The 15,373-nt window shown below is 44.6% G+C and overlaps 1 protein-coding gene across 5 annotated transcripts in view; it reads left to right on the top strand.

The window, feature by feature from the left end:
- Positions 1-15,373, top strand: part of SYNE2 (spectrin repeat containing nuclear envelope protein 2) — a 311,925-nt gene that overhangs the window by 256,484 nt on the left and 40,068 nt on the right. For all 5 annotated transcript variants that reach the window (XM_084791617.1, XM_084791618.1, XM_084791619.1 and 2 more), the window contains exons 94-98: positions 693-927; positions 3,096-3,290; positions 6,328-6,453; positions 12,775-12,930; positions 15,058-15,216. In XM_084791617.1, the coding sequence (XP_084647743.1) occupies positions 693-927; positions 3,096-3,290; positions 6,328-6,453; positions 12,775-12,930; positions 15,058-15,216 (871 nt within the window). The remainder of the gene's footprint in view (positions 1-692; positions 928-3,095; positions 3,291-6,327; positions 6,454-12,774; positions 12,931-15,057; positions 15,217-15,373) is intronic.

Here is a 15,373-nt window from a genome sequence, read left to right as displayed (position 1 = left end):
CGGCTGAACCGCTCATGTAGTTAGTTGGCATGGCCAGAATCCAGAGGTGGCCCAGTTGTTCAAACCTTTGCGAGTGTCATGGTGCATATCCTTCCCCTGCCCTCTGAGGCTTCTTTCAGTATACCTGAGAAATATGAAGCCTCGGTCTTCACAGCCCTCGAGCAATACATGCAGGCCAACTCCAGCCTAATAAGCTTTTGATTGCTCCTTATGACAAACATGACTTTCCCACAATAAAGAAAGGCCTTTTTTTTTCTTTCACATGATCAGTATTGTTCACCCGGAAAGAACTAGTTGGGTGGCTGTGGTACAGCTTACTCTTAGTTGTTCGAATTACATAAATCACTTGTCCAGTGATCTTCAGCATTACAAAGCACCTGCTTTTGTAGTTATGCATTTCCCATTGATCCGGTTTCTGGATTTTCCAGGAAGACTTGGAATCATGTATATAAGTCAGCTCAGAGTGCTTACTCCCCCCACCCGGGGAGTGCTGGCCACACACCAGGTTATGTGTGTGCGCCTGCTACTGCATGCATCCACAGCACTGGACCCCTTGCTGTGTTTAAAAGGAACAGGGCTCAGGTTTTGGGAAGGTGTTTGTCTCACATGCAGACTTGTGTCAGTCCTTGCCAGTTACTTTCTCTACATGTTCATGTTAGGAATCTCTCGCCATCTTTTTTTTTTTTCCCTAGGCCAGAATTTGTCTCCGAATTCTCAAAGCTGTCAGACCAATGGCAGAGTGCTGCCCGGGGCGTTCAGCAGAGGAAGTGTGAGATCGACAGGCTGGTGACACAGTGGCAGTTCTTCACCACCTCCCTGGAGGACTTACTCCGTGTCCTCACTGACACCGGCCACCTACTGGCTGCACTGAAGGAACAGGACCGTTACAGCCCCTGCCAAACCAGACGCCTGATCCACGAATTGAAAGTATGTATGCAAAGTTTGTGGGTGAAATGCACACAGGGTCGCGCGGGTGGGGGGGGGGGGGAGGAGCAGCTTTATTTGTAAGATGATTGCTCAACTGAAGTCTCATTTGAATCAATTCTTATTATTTTCAATCGTGTGTGTAGGCGTGTGCCTGTGAGTGCAGAGGTGTTGGATCCCTCTGGACCTGGAGTTACAGGTGGTTGTGAGCTACCTGATGTGGGTGCCAGGCATCAAACTCTGGTCTTCTGAGTTGTATGTACTCTTAACCTCTGAGCCATCTCTCCAGCCCCCTGAGGTTCGGTGTGTTCTGTCATGACCCAAGCATGTTCTGTGCAGTGAGAAGCTAGCTAGGTATGGCTACCCACAGCCTGCTCCCTAGCCTTGTGTGGTGTAAAGCTGTCTTGCCCACTCTCCTAGAAATGGAAATGCTCTCTTGGGGTATGGAAGAAACATGCAATGCCAACAGGTGGGTGGAATAGGAGAAGTCGGCCATGAAAGGGTCAGACCACTCAAACCCCGGAGGGACTGGCCAGTGTGTAAGGGATCCCCACAGGTATAGTGCCAGGTGGAAGAGCCACTTGTTCTTCAAGAGCAAATTCAGACAACCAAGTGTGCATCAAAAGGACTGAGGGGCTGGCAAGAGGGCTCAAAGAGTAAAGGTGCCTGTTGCCAAATCCAAAGATCTGAGTTCAATCCCTGGGACTCACGTGATAAAGGAAAAGAGCTGACTCCCACAAATTCTTGTCCTCTGACCTCCAAATATACAGTGAGTGGCAGGTGCACCCTGCCCAAACAAACATTCTATAAGTAAATCAACGAAAAAAAAAATGTAAAGGAAAGCTGATTCATGAGCATAGGATTGAGTGAGTCAGAGAATGCACTCCTTCTTTACTAGAGGGAGCTGCTCCCCACTAGAGAGGCAGCTAGATGCCTCAGCACCCCGGAAATGCTGGGCGGGCCTCATTGACTCATCTAGTCATCATGTATTGATTGTGCACCCTCTCTGTGCTGGTTCCTGTCCTCAGCACACTGTAAGGACAAGAAGATTCCTCCTCTCATGAACACATCCAGGAAATTAACTAAAGAACTAATTAACTTTTAATTTTTTTAATTAAAGAAAATGTCAGATTGTAATTGCTTTATATAGACAATTAACAGAGGAGTTGACGGCTACTCTAGGTGTGGGTGGTCTCTGGGACGGGGGGGGGGGGGGAGGGGGGGACATTTAAGCTGGGACCTGAATGATGAGAAGTGGACGAACTCGCAAAAGATTGGGATGCAGGTTGGGATGTTACACATAAGGAAAAACTGAGTCAGAAAGATTATAGGGTTTTGTCCAGAGCATCTTGGTAAGTCATGTGCCACCGACCAAGTCAGGGGCGAGCAGAGGAAGACAGGCCTCTGCTCCTTTGGGTATTGGGAGTCAGTTCAAAGAATTCCTCCTCATTTTTTGTGTTGGAGATAGCTTGTTTCAATCTGCCTTCAGCCAAGTCAAATGTTTTCATTGTTCCTTCGTGTATTGACCAATATGTGTCTTGAGTTTAACTGTATGCTTTTAGGGTATTACCTTTTTATGTGTTCTCTTTCCTATTTTCTTAGTATAATATGCTCACTCCGCTCTTCTGAGTTACCTTGGTGATAACCTGTGTAATTATTTCAGTTCAAAGACTCTGTTTTCTTAATACTCTGAGATTCCTATTACCTTGTAGATTTTTATTCTATGTGTGTGCGTGCCTGTGTGTGCGCGCGCGCGCGTGCGTGTGTGTGTGTGCGCGCGCGTGCGCGCGCGCGCGCGCGCGCGCGCACGCACTTGTGGGCATGGATTAGAAGTGTAAGCTATCGTGCGGGTGCTGGGAATTAAATCAGGGCCTTGGAAGAGCAGTCAATGCTCTTAACCACTGAGCCACCTCTCCAGCCCCCTGAGCTTTCCTTCTACTAATCCTTGGACATGATCCTATGAGCACTTCATCTGAGAGTATAGATCTACCCAGAGTTAAGCATTAGCTTCCGATGTGAATGTGTTTTGTGGATGCACTCCTCTTACACATGCATTCTGTATGTACAGATTTGTCTAACTTATGTAGAATATAACGTCTTAATGAAGCTCTGAGGGAAATCCACAATCACCTTGTAATCATACCAGAGTCAAACCCTCTTTTTCTTTTTAGAACAAAGAGATCCATGTTCAGAGGTGGCGAACCACCTACGAACTGGCCTTGGAGGCTGGGGAGAAGTTACGGGACACACCCAACCTGGAAACTAAAGAGTTCATCGACAGGCAAGTCAGCAAGCTCCAGGACACCTGGAAGGACACTGAGCTCAGTCTGGGAGAGATGATCACCAAGCTGCAGAGCACTGCAGAGGTGAGTGTGCGGCACTGCAGAGCACTGCAGAGGTGAGTGTGTGGCACTGCAGAGCACTGCAGAGGTGAGTGTGTGGCACTGCAGAGCACTGCAGAGGTGAGTGTGTGGCACTGCAGAGCACTGCGGAAGTGAGTGTGTGGCACTGCAGAGCACTGCAGAGGTGAGTGTGTGACACTGCAGAGCACTGTAGAGGGAAGTGTATGGCACTGCAGAGATGAGTGTGTGGCGCTGCAGAGCACTGCAGAGGTGAGTGTGTGGCACTGTAGAGGTGAGTGTGTGGCACTGTAGAGGTAAGTGTGTGGCACTGTAGAGGTGAGTATGTAGCACTGCAGAGGTGAGTGTGTGGCACTGCAGAGTGCTGCAGAGATGAGTGTGTGGCACTGCAGAGGTGAGTGTGTGGCACTGTGGAGCACTGCAGAGATGAGTGTGTGGCACTGCAGAGTGCTGCAGAGGTAAGTGTGGCGCTGCAGGGCACTGCAGAGATGAGTGTGGAGCACTGTGGAGCACTGCAGAGGTGAGTGTGTGGCAGTGGAAAGCACTGTAGAGGTGGGTGTGCAGCACTACAGAGCACTGCAGAGGTGAGTGTGTAGCACTGCAGAGGTGAGTGTATCGCATTGCAGGCACTGCAGAGGTGAGTGTGTAGCACTGCAGAGGTGAGTGTGTGGCACTATGGAGCATTGCAGAGGTGAGTGTGTGGCACTTCAGGACACTATAAGCATTGTAGAGGTGAGTTATGACACTGCAGGGCACTGCAGAGGTGAGTGAGTGTCTGGCACTGCAGAGGTGAGTGTGTGACACTGCATATAGTTCTTGCTGGCTGTGCGACATTAGGAATTTTTTTAATATGGTAGTCTGAGTTTTCTAATGAAAGTCAATTCCTACTAATATATAAGTCATGCCAGTTACTGCTATTAATGAAATAATGGCTGCATGGGAAAAACCAAATGTTGCATATAAAAACACTTGAGATGCTATGAAGATACTTACTTTGGGTCAGTGAGGTAGCTCAGTGGGTTAAAGCCACTTGTGGCCAAGCCTTTAACCTGAGTTCAGCCCTGGCACCCACATAGTGAAAAGAGAAAACTCACTCCAACAAAATGTCCTTTGACCTCCGTCATGTGCTGTGGCATGCCCATACCCACACATCCATATATACTAAATAAATAAATAGTCATATTCCTTAGATGTTTAGTACAGGAAACTAACACGCCACTTATGCTCCATCCTGGGCATAAGACATGAAAATAAGCACAGTTGTGTTTTCTGTTGTCATCAAAGAATGCATTTTTCCACAGATGTTAGTTCTTGGTTAATTGATCACTGTGTGTTTAAGAACTGAAATGTTTTGAGTCACTAGTAGGAGAATCTTGGTTTTGTTTTTGTTTTGGTTGGTTGGTTTGTTGGCCCGAACACCAAGTTGTTCTCAAGGACTGAACTGAAGTGAAATTTTGACCCAACACTAAAATACTCTTGGACTTTAAATGCAGTTTGATTTTTGTTTCTCTTGTCAGCATATTAAGCTATTTTTGTTTTGTTTTGTTTGGTTTTTTGCTTACTTCTGACATTCCTCTAATCTATTGTGTGTACCAAAAATAGGTAACCAAACTACCCAGGGACATTTTTTGTTTTGTTTTGTTTTTGAGACAGGGTTTCTCTGTGTAGCCTTGGCTGTCCTGGACTCACTTTGTAGACCAGGCTGGTCTCGAACTCACAGCGATCCGCCTGCCTCTGCCTCCCTTAGTGCTGGGATCAAAGGCGTGTGCCACCACGCCTGTTGGGAAATTTTTTCTAAATGGAGTGAATTTGTGTGAGTTGGCCGGAGCACCTGTGCTGTGAGTGGAGCACCTGTGCTATGAGTGGAGCACGTGCGTTGTATTATGCGGACTCCGTGAGGTGCGTGGTGAGCTGGCAGACACAGGCAGGCTAAGCAGCAGCCTGGTTGCTAGAGCATAGCAGAAGACCTTGCTTTCAGCTAGGAACTTCTCTCTTTGCCTTCTTTGCCTCCTTTGCAGAGTTCCAGAGAGTTTTTCTGGGAGCTTCTCTTAGGAAGGGTATCGCCCTTGACTGGGGCCATGCCAGTCACACTTAGCTCAGAGGTTAAGAGCAGCACTGACTGCTCTTTCAGAGGTTCTGAGTTCAATTCCCAGCAACCACATGGTGGCTCACAACCATCTATAATGTAATGCAGGCCCTCTTCTGGCCTGCGGGTGTACGTTCAGGCAGAGCACTGTATACGTAATAAATAAATACATCTTTTTAAAAAGAGAATAGAACGATCTGTTATCCTATGTTTACACACTTTTAGTGAGTTCAGGAATAGAAACTTACTCTAGCGAATCAGCTCTGAACACCACAAGCACGAAAGTGCAGGCACCTGTTGGTCAGTAGCATAAGGGTTAAGGAAGAGAGGCGGCCCTCTCTTTTCCTGGGTCTTTAACTTCTCATGTGAGCCCACTGACTTTCTCTAAGCCTCCGCTTTCTCCTCTCCAAATGTGTCAGCCAGCACTCTGTGTCTTCAGGTTTTCACAGCTGCAGTGAGGTGATAACGCTTGAAAACTCTTTGCAGACACAAAGTATTTTAAGCAGAAGGTGGCAGGTGGAGAGAGAAGGTGCAGTGAAAGGAGCCAGGCTTTGGGAGCGCCTGAGGAGTGACACAGAACAGGTGACCCAAGAGGGAACCAGCGGTATGCTTTGCCTGCCTCTGCTGCTGCGACACACACTTAGGGGTAGAGGCTGAAAGTCAGTGTTTCCAGTAGCCTCTTAAGATGTGACTGTATTCAAAACTGACACAAAGGATTAGAAAGATGAAGGAGACAGAGGCAGGGAGAGATGCTTCCCCAAACCAATCCATCCCAGTGATTGGCATGTGTCCATGTGTCCCTTCCGATCAGTCTGCACAAGATGAGGAACCGATTTCTGGTGTGGCTGATCCAATGATGCTTAAAAGAAAGCACAGGTGCCTCAAATGAGCTGGCCTGCTGTATAGTTCAGTCTGGAGAACCAAGTACTTACCAGTTTTAATACTGTTTTCAAATAGACCTGGGACCAGTGTGAAAAGAAAATCGAGGAGCTGAAAGGCAGGCTGCAAGTTCTGAAAGCACAGAGCCAAGATCCTCTTCCCGAACTCCATGAGGACCTCCACAGAGAAAAGGAGCTGATTAAGGTACTGACAGCCGAGCCAGTGGCCAAGATGACACCCAGCTGCCCTCTGCGCACTGAACATGTTTGCCTGCCTCTCTGTTTTGTGATCAAGCTAAGTGTTCTGGTCAGCTGGGAGAGATTTTCCCTGCCTTCTGTCTAGCATCATTCTGGTCTCTTAAGGTGTTAAATTGATGCTTCATGTGGTCCTTGTGAAAAGATGAGAAAGGCTTTTGCAAAACGGTATATTGTAGGCTCTTGGGACAGTTCTCCTTCATGTTCTCTTTATCAGTGTCTTCCCTGTAATGTAAGATCTGGCCTCTGAGTTTTTAAAGTGTGCGTGTGTGTGTGTGTGTGTGTGTGTGTGTGTGTGTGTGTGTGTGTGTGTATGTGTGTGTGTGTGTGTGTGTGTGTGCACGTGCATGTGCACACATACATGCCTGAGTGTGTATTTGTGTGCAGTGCAGGTCAGAGGACAGCCTCAGGAGTCAGCCTTTGCCCTCCACCTTCTTTGAAGCAGGGTTTCTCTTGTTTGTTTTTACACTAAGTGCTGCAGGCTAGCTGGCCCGTGAGCTTCTGCAGGGTTCTCCTATCTGCATCCCATGTCACAGTCTCACGGTAGGAGTGCTGGGATTACAGGCGTGTACCACTACACCTGACTTGGGGCCAGGGATCTGAACTCGGTCGGCAGGCTTCCACGGGAAGTGCTTTTACCTACTGAGCTGTGTCCCTGACCCTGAGATTACTTAAAAAAGAAAAACAACAACAACAACAACAACAACAACAACAAAAAACCCTGCTTATTCTCTGACTAAGGGACCTTGTCTTTGAATTAAGAGTGAGGTATGACAAGTGAGTATGACTTAAAAATTCACACTGAAACCCTAGATTAATAATATTGTAATTATACTGTTAATTTTGATACTAAATTTGCTATTGCCATCAACAAAATCAATGAAATCATTCTCTAGAATAAAAGGCTCTATCAACATAAAAAAAATTCACATTGAAAACCAATAGAGTTGAACTCTTTCAATTATGTGTAGCATGTTTATAGAAACCCTCCGAATTGTGTCCTGCCTAATTAGCAAAGGTTCTTGGACATCAAAGGTCTTTGCAGAAGATGGGGTGGAGCTGTAGGCAGGAGCCAGGATCCAGGTCAGGACCTTCCATGTCTCTTTCTTGTTCACCTGTTTGGTGTTTAAGAGACTTTTTGATAATCTTTTAGAATGGTCTTTTAATTTTTTTTTTCCTTCAGTGACTAGGGATTGAACTTAGAAAAATAAATGGTCTTATACTGGAATCTGTGTCAGAAAGTAGTACCTTTCTCCCTGTATACGTTTGTCTTTGTCATAAAAATTTCCTAATTTTGAAGGCATAACAAAGAGCATAGAGACTGGGCATTGAAGGACATCCCTGTAATGAATCCTAGCACATGGGAGGTAGAGACAGGTAGACCCGAAGTAAAGTGTCATCCTTGATTGCATAGAAAGTTCTAGGCCAGCTTAGGCTAGGCAAGACTCTCTCTCAAAAGAAATCAATTAATGTAAAATTAATGACATGAGAAAGGGGTAAGGCTATACCTTGGTGGCAGAGTGCTCACATAGTGTGTACCAAAAAGGCTCTTGTCAGCTTTCTCCCCAGTGTCACAAGGATACAGAAAACACAATAAATGGCTATTGTAGTTATCATCCGGGTAAAGACATGAACATTTTACATTTCCATTGTACTTGCCCTTCCTGGTGGTCTCTACAGCCCTGCCCCTGCTGTTCACCATCTAATGCATTTATTTATTGTTTTAATACACAGTTATAGCGTTCTCAGTGGAATAACTGAGTCACTGCCTTCTGGTCCTAGACTACCTAAAGCAGCCCCATATTGTATAGTATGGATAGTGCAACATTTCCCTTATAATTCTACATCAACAATGTTGATTCCTCTTGCTGCTTTGTCCTCACTGCTGCTAGTATGCACCTATGAATAGCAGCTGGTTTTGATGTTGTTAGATAGTTTTCAACCCTTGTTACTCCGGGGTGTAAGATAGTATCTCTTTGAAGTTTGTCGGTTGAACACTCTTCCTGTCTGTTGCTAGCTGCTGCTTCCCCTGACTTTTGTATCTGGCTGTTTCAGGCCTTCATTTGAACATGTTGCTTTTGTTTGTTTGTTTTTGTTTTTTCGAGACAGGGTTTCTCGTGTAGCCTTGGCTGTCCTGGACTTGCTTTGTAGACCAGGTTGGCCTCGAACTCACAGGGATCCGCCTGCTTCTGTCTCCGGACTGCTGGGATTAAAGGCGTGTGCCACCACGCCCAGCTTGCTTATTTATTCTTAATACAACTTCTCTGTTAAGTACATACTTATAAGTATCTTCCATTAGACAGTTTCTTTCTTTTTATGTCATTGAGTGAGCAATAGATTTTGTAGAAATTTTGTTTTGGGTTTTTGGTTTATGGTTTTGTTTTGATTTGTTTGTTTGTGTGCTTGAGACAGGGTTTTGCTGTGTAGCCCAGGCTAGTAGCAAATTCTTGGTCATCCTGCCTCTACTTCCCATCAATACCCAGTGATTTCGTGTGGCTTTAATACAGGAGACTGCTTGAATATTTTCCTATATGACTGTGTCCTCTTTTCTATAGAAAATCTTTATTTGCAGCTTATAAAATAAACCTTTATATCTTCTGGATTTTCCTAAGTTCTCCTTTTTAAATTCACATCTTAGTTTGCTCAGGAATTGATGTTTGCATATGTTTTAAGTGAAAGCCCACTTTGAAATGTTATTCCCGCAGATAACCATGTAGCTTCCTGGACCCATGCCAGATATCAAATTAACATATAAACAAGATTTGCTCCTCCCTCAAACTGCCTTTAGCAGGGCATCTGAGCCTTGGGAGGTAGCGGCAGAAAGATTGGGGGTTAAGGGCTCTATCAGCTGCGTAGACAGTTTAAGGCTAGACTGAGCTATATCAAGTTTAAATTGAGATGCCAAAACTAGTGAGAGAATACAGTGTTTCTCTCCACTGATACACAGGGATTTTTTTTTGCATAAAGTCTAGAAGCCTGCGCTGACTGTGAAATAGATGCCTTTAAGGACACCATTTCCCCAGGTGTCACACTCCTCAGCCTCCAACAGAGTCCGCAGATTTTATTGGCTCAGCCCCACTCATCAGTGGAAACAACTGTGGCAGAGATCCACAGCTTCATCCAACCAGTGACCAGATTGCAAACAGACCCCAGGTGACTGGAGGCCTGCCTAGGCCAGTGGATAGCATCCCTGAAGAGCCTGTGGGCGTCCTCCCAGTCTGAGCCCTACTTCCTTCATGAAGCTACGTGCCATTATGGCCAAGTTCATGTGGGAAATAACAGCACACAGACACACAGACAAACCACACACATCACACACACACACACACACACACACCATATACATACTCACCATAAACATACAAGTTGAATGTCCCTACTTCAAAAATCCCCCAGACTCTGAAATATGAAGTATATCTAGTTCCAAGGATTTCGAATAAGGGATGACCAGCTGACATGTAATGTCTCTTTCAGAGACTCTAACTAACATAGACTCTAGCTATACCATTGGTTCTCAACCTGTGGGTTGTGACCTCTTTGGAGGTTGAACAACTCTTTCACAGAGGTCACCTAAGAATATTGGAAAACACAGGTATTTATATTATGATTCATAACAGTAGCAAGATTACAGTTATGAAGTAGCAACGACTGAGACAGTTCTAATTGTAAAATAAGTTTTGAATAATTTAGTCACATGGTTCTAAATTCAGAATGTTCATCGGATGTATGTTAAATTCTTTCTCTTATCCATTCCTTACCACAGAAACAACTCATTTGTTGCATATTCTTCCCAAGATAGTCTATCCGTGTACGAGCATATGCATGTGTACTCATCTTTTGCTGCCTTTTTGTGCGTGTGTGTATATTGTGTGCACACACTGATATGCATGTGCACGCGGAGACCAGAGCTCGGTGTTGAGTGTCATCTTCAATTGCTCTCCACTTTACTTGTTTGAGACAGGCTCTCTCACTGAACCTGGAGCTCACTGATATAGCTAGACCTGCTGCCTAGCAACCCCTACCATCCTCTTGTCTTACCCTCCCTGCTGCTAGGGAGGCATGCACCATCACGCTTGCCTTCTTCACGTGGATGTTAAGGATCAAACTCAGATCCTCACTCTTGCACAGCAAGCATTTACCAAGTGTCTGCCCATTCCCCTTAGTTCAAACGTTAGTGCAGGAAAAAAGAAAAAAAAAAAAAAACAACAACAGGACTTGACAATCTCGCTATGAGCGAGTACCATAGGAAAAGGCTTATGCTGTCCTGTGGCTGTAGGGAATCCAGCCAAAGCCTGGTAACATGCCGCTGTATACAAACAACTTGAAGTTTTACACCATGCTCTAGGTATAACTAGAATCTTACAGGTAGTTTTGCAACACAGACCATTTATCAGGCTAAAATAAAGGAATCTTAGCTGGCTGATTTATTCCCTTTTGCAACCATCTTCTAACAAATGTGGGCCATGTAACCTTAAAGACTTGAAGCATTCTTTGGTTGAATGGTTTCTCCAAGGGAGGGAACCCAGAGCCTGGTGCATGCTAGGCATGTATTCCGCCCCTGAGATACACTCCCAGATCTGAGGCATGTTTTCTGGAATGTTCCTATGAAGGTGGTCATCAGCTGTAGTTAGCTCACACACTAGTCCTCCTTGTATGTTGTTTGATTGCTCATTTGTTATTCTCTTAACACTTGCGAACATTTTAAAGCTCTCAGCCCTGTATGGTTATACAAAACCTCTAGTCCCAGTTTGGGAAGCCAAGGCAGGAGGATTACAACAAGCTCGAACCCAGCCTAAGCTACATAGTGAGTACCAGCCTATTCACTACTGCATAGCAGGACCCCAACTTCCATGGAGCCCCGAGTTCAATCCCCACGACTGCAAAACCAAACAGATAAACAACAACAAAAAAGTTACTGGTACAAACCGCTTTCCTTTCATCCGTACGTCTTGATTTGATATCTAAGGATTCAGTGTGGCAGGTGGCAAGTGCCGTGATAAAATGGCCATGGTCAAAAGCATAAGAAGAAATAATTTGTGTTTCAGAAGTAGTGTTGTCATGGTCCCTGCCAGTCTGTCAATACAGTCTATTGCACAGATACATGCTAACTATATAGCTACGTTGTGTATGTCTGTGTGCGCATGCGCGAGCGTTGTAGGGCGGAAAGACGGATCAGACAATGAGAGCATAAAGCAGGGGTCCCAGGGTGGGAATGTTGTTCCGTAGTTGAGTGCTTGAGATTAAAAGCATGTGTCACCTGGCCTGGAAGTTTCTTACTGCCTATGAAAACTTTGAAAGGTTCCCTTGAGCCACATTATGAAGTACAGAGAATCTTAGCAAATCATGCCACTGTAGCTTTTAGAACACTGAAAAAGATATCAATCAAGAATTAGCTCCTCTGTACTGTAGCCGCTCTTTGGACTGATCCTCTGGTATAAATGATACAGTATCTTCCTTCAGATTTCAACTGGAGGTCAGGAACCGAGGTCTGGAAACCGTGCCTTACATACTGAATCCTAAGCACAATTAGGACCTTGTAGGCTCTCTCGAGGGGTTAGGGCTGTTTCCTTTCACTCCTCTGTAGTGAAAGGATTTTCTTGATTAATTGCTACAATTCACTGCATCTGAAAATGACTTCATTTTTTAAAAACTAGCTGGAGCTCACGGTATAGTGCAGTGATGTAGTCTTTGCCTAGCTAGTGGGAGGCACTAGGTTGGATCTCCTGCCCATGAAGGAATGAATGAATGACAATAAAATAGGAAGCTATCTGCTAATTTATCTTTGCCAATAATCAGCAAGCAATTTTCCTTCCATTATATTCATATGTTTAGAAAAAAATCCTTCTAAAAAGAACTTGTCATTTTATGATGACCACGTTTTGAATGTGAGACTTTATAAGACTTCATAACATAGTTTGTGGGTCTTAATCCAGAAACTTGTAAATTTTTGCTTTTCTTCCAATATCCATGCTGTGCCCTCTTAAAGGACAGGAAAGGGCCTGGATGACTTTCCAACAGAATGAGTTTATTAAATTCCAGCTACCTGAAGGGATGAGTTCCAAGAGAGCAAAGACTGTCCCCTTGAGGGAAAGGTGACCGTAGGCAGCCTGGCAGGGCTGCGGTTTGCGGCTGTTTCTCATTCTGAAGGTCCCTCCCCTTCCCAGGCTCCCCTCCCCCAGAGCCTAATCAAAGGATTAGCCTACAGGTTTGGAAACAACAGCCGCTGGAGTTGAAGGCATTTTCCCCTTTTTCTCCTTGCGTTTAAATGCAGGAAGTGGAGAAGTCTCTGGCTAACTGGACGCACAACTTGAAAGAGCTTCAAACTATGAAGGCCGACCTGAGCCAGCACATCCTGGCGGAGGACGTGACGGTTCTGAAGGAGCAGATCGAGCTCCTGCACAGACAATGGGAGGACCTCTGCCTGAGAGTAAGTCAGCCAGCCAGCCGCCTACCGGGCTGGGGAGGGTTGACTGAACCGTCCCAAGGCAGAAGGAAAGAAGGGTTCCGGCTTCCCTGAAACAGAGTCTCTCTGGCACCAGGACCCCGGGGTCTCTGCTGGTTCCTCTAGGAGGCAGCAACCCGTTTTAACAGATTTGACCTCTTTGTTTCAACTGCTCTCACTGTGCAACTTTGCACACTTCTACTGAGTTGAGGGGTTCTTTGTTTGTTTGTTTGTTGTTGTTGTTGTTGTTGTTAAGATCACCTTAAGCTGGGGTGTAAACAAGGATCATACTTGTGCCATTTCTATTCTGTGGCTTGCAGAGTACTAATCAGGGCATATTAGGAAAGAGCTCTTTGACCCCTGGGCCAAATACCAGAGCCTTGATGCCCACAGGCAAGGAAATAGTTATCTGAGAACCAGGCTTCTCCTGCATTAGGTGTTTAGTCCTAAGAGCTCCTAAGAGTCCTAAGAGTTTTTTGTTTTGTTTTGGCTTGCTTTGTTTGTTTGTTTGTTTGTTTGTTTTAAACTCTGAAGTGATTGACTCAGCAGATCACTTCTACTGGATAAGGATGGAATTGTGTTTAGAGTATTACACAGTTCAAGTCTATGACAGGATCAAGGTGGAATTAAAGGGTTCAATTAATCTTAAAGACCCTTGGGTTAAGGAGACATAATTCTCAGGAAAAGTTAATTCCTTAATCTCATTATTTTTTTTTTTGTAGGAATGAATTTTAACATTTGTAAATACCTGTGGTCTAAAGACACTTTTAATTACATTTTGTAGTAAATACACTTTATCAAACACTTGATTTTAGTAGCTACAACGTACTCTGAGTGTCTGTTAAATTGTTCTAATTCCTGTTTATGTACAAGACAATACAATTAAAGTCATACACAATACATTTAAAGTCCTCTAAGGGTTAAGGAGGACTCAAAGTGCATACCCCCAGATGGTCTTAATTGTTACCACTGTGGAATCAATCCTGTCACAAAGTGCTAGGAGTTTTAAGAGCTAGAATAAATATGTTGCTGGAGGAATGGGAGCAAAATGCTTGTTTTTCTAGGGATAGATTTTCCGGCCTTTTTAAACACACTTGGCTGAGCAGGACACAGAAGCATTTGGTATCTTGACCTCAGTCTGGAAGAGCAGAGGTTCTTTTGTACACGGTGAGAAAAATCTCTGGGAGTGTAGCCGCCTTTCCCCTTTCTATAAAGTGCAGTGCTAAACCTGCCGGAAGAACTCTTAGCTACCCTAGTTAAACTACCCCATTTAAGAATTCAAAGATTTTTTCAGAAACTGAGAATAGATGTACATTTATAAAGGCTAGTTTGTATTTTCTTGATGTAAACTTAATTGCTAAATTGTAGCTCTGTAAGGAAGAGGGAAGCCGCTTGGCTGGGGTGAGCATAATCCAACACTGGGCGTTTAAGGGTCAGCCTGCTTGCTCCAGACCAATTTTTGGTGACAATTTCATGGTTTGCAGACAAAACTGCAGTGTACAAAAACCTACAGTAATGGCAAAGCATATTAAATGAATCGTTTTGGGCTTTGTTTGTTCGTTTAAATACTCAAACCATATTTACTACACTTAAACTTTGTGGTCCATTTGCATTACGATGATTGGTTGGGTTTTTTTTCCCCCTAGTGTTGTGATCTGATGATACTTTTTAAAATAAGTTAGCAGGACACTGCCTTCTTGATATAAAGAAGCTTTGGGCCACAAAATGAGAAGCAATCAGCAAATGTGTTACATTGAAAGAACAAGGAAAACAAAGTGGACTGATGATTTCTGATGTACCTAACTGTTCTTGTTTCTGAGTTCTAGGCTTGATAGTGTTAAAAACACAGAGTGTAGTTTCATCTTTGGTTAGCTTTTGTGGCAGTTACCAAGGGTGAAAAAGCTTTTGTTAAAGCTGAGTCTGAGGTTTTAAGAGAAAGAAACAGGTTTTAGAGATGCTAGCAAAAGCAGGTGGCATTTGTGTTCATTTGTGTTTGTGTATGTGAGTGGGGAGGGGAGGTGTCTGGGAGGGTTGGGGTGCCTCTCTTTTTGAGAGCCAAGGGATTTTTCCTTCCCTGCTATCCTCAGCTGCCAAAATGCATGTCTTACCTAGGTGGCGATCCGCAAGCAGGAGATTGAAGACAGACTCAATTCGTGGATTGTGTTCAATGAAAAAAATAAAGAATTGTGTGCTTGGCTGGTACAGATGGAAAACAAAGTCCTGCAGACAGCAGATGTTAGCATTGAAGAAATGATTGAAAAGTTACAGAAGGTGAGTGGGGGGGGGGCAGGGGGAGGGGCCCAAGTGGGTGCATAGAAAAGGGCGGGGCTCAAAGACCCACAGTGTCACAGGTGTTTCTAATGGCAGTGTATATCCTTCAAGGGACTATCTTTGATCTTTCTGAAGGAAGAAGTGAAAAAGATGGAAA

This window comes from Acomys minous (genome assembly GCF_964271855.1).
Source record: "Acomys minous genome assembly, chromosome: 8".
Taxonomy (NCBI): domain Eukaryota; kingdom Metazoa; phylum Chordata; class Mammalia; order Rodentia; family Muridae; genus Acomys; species Acomys minous.
This window is presented reverse-complemented; position numbering and strand designations above follow the sequence as displayed.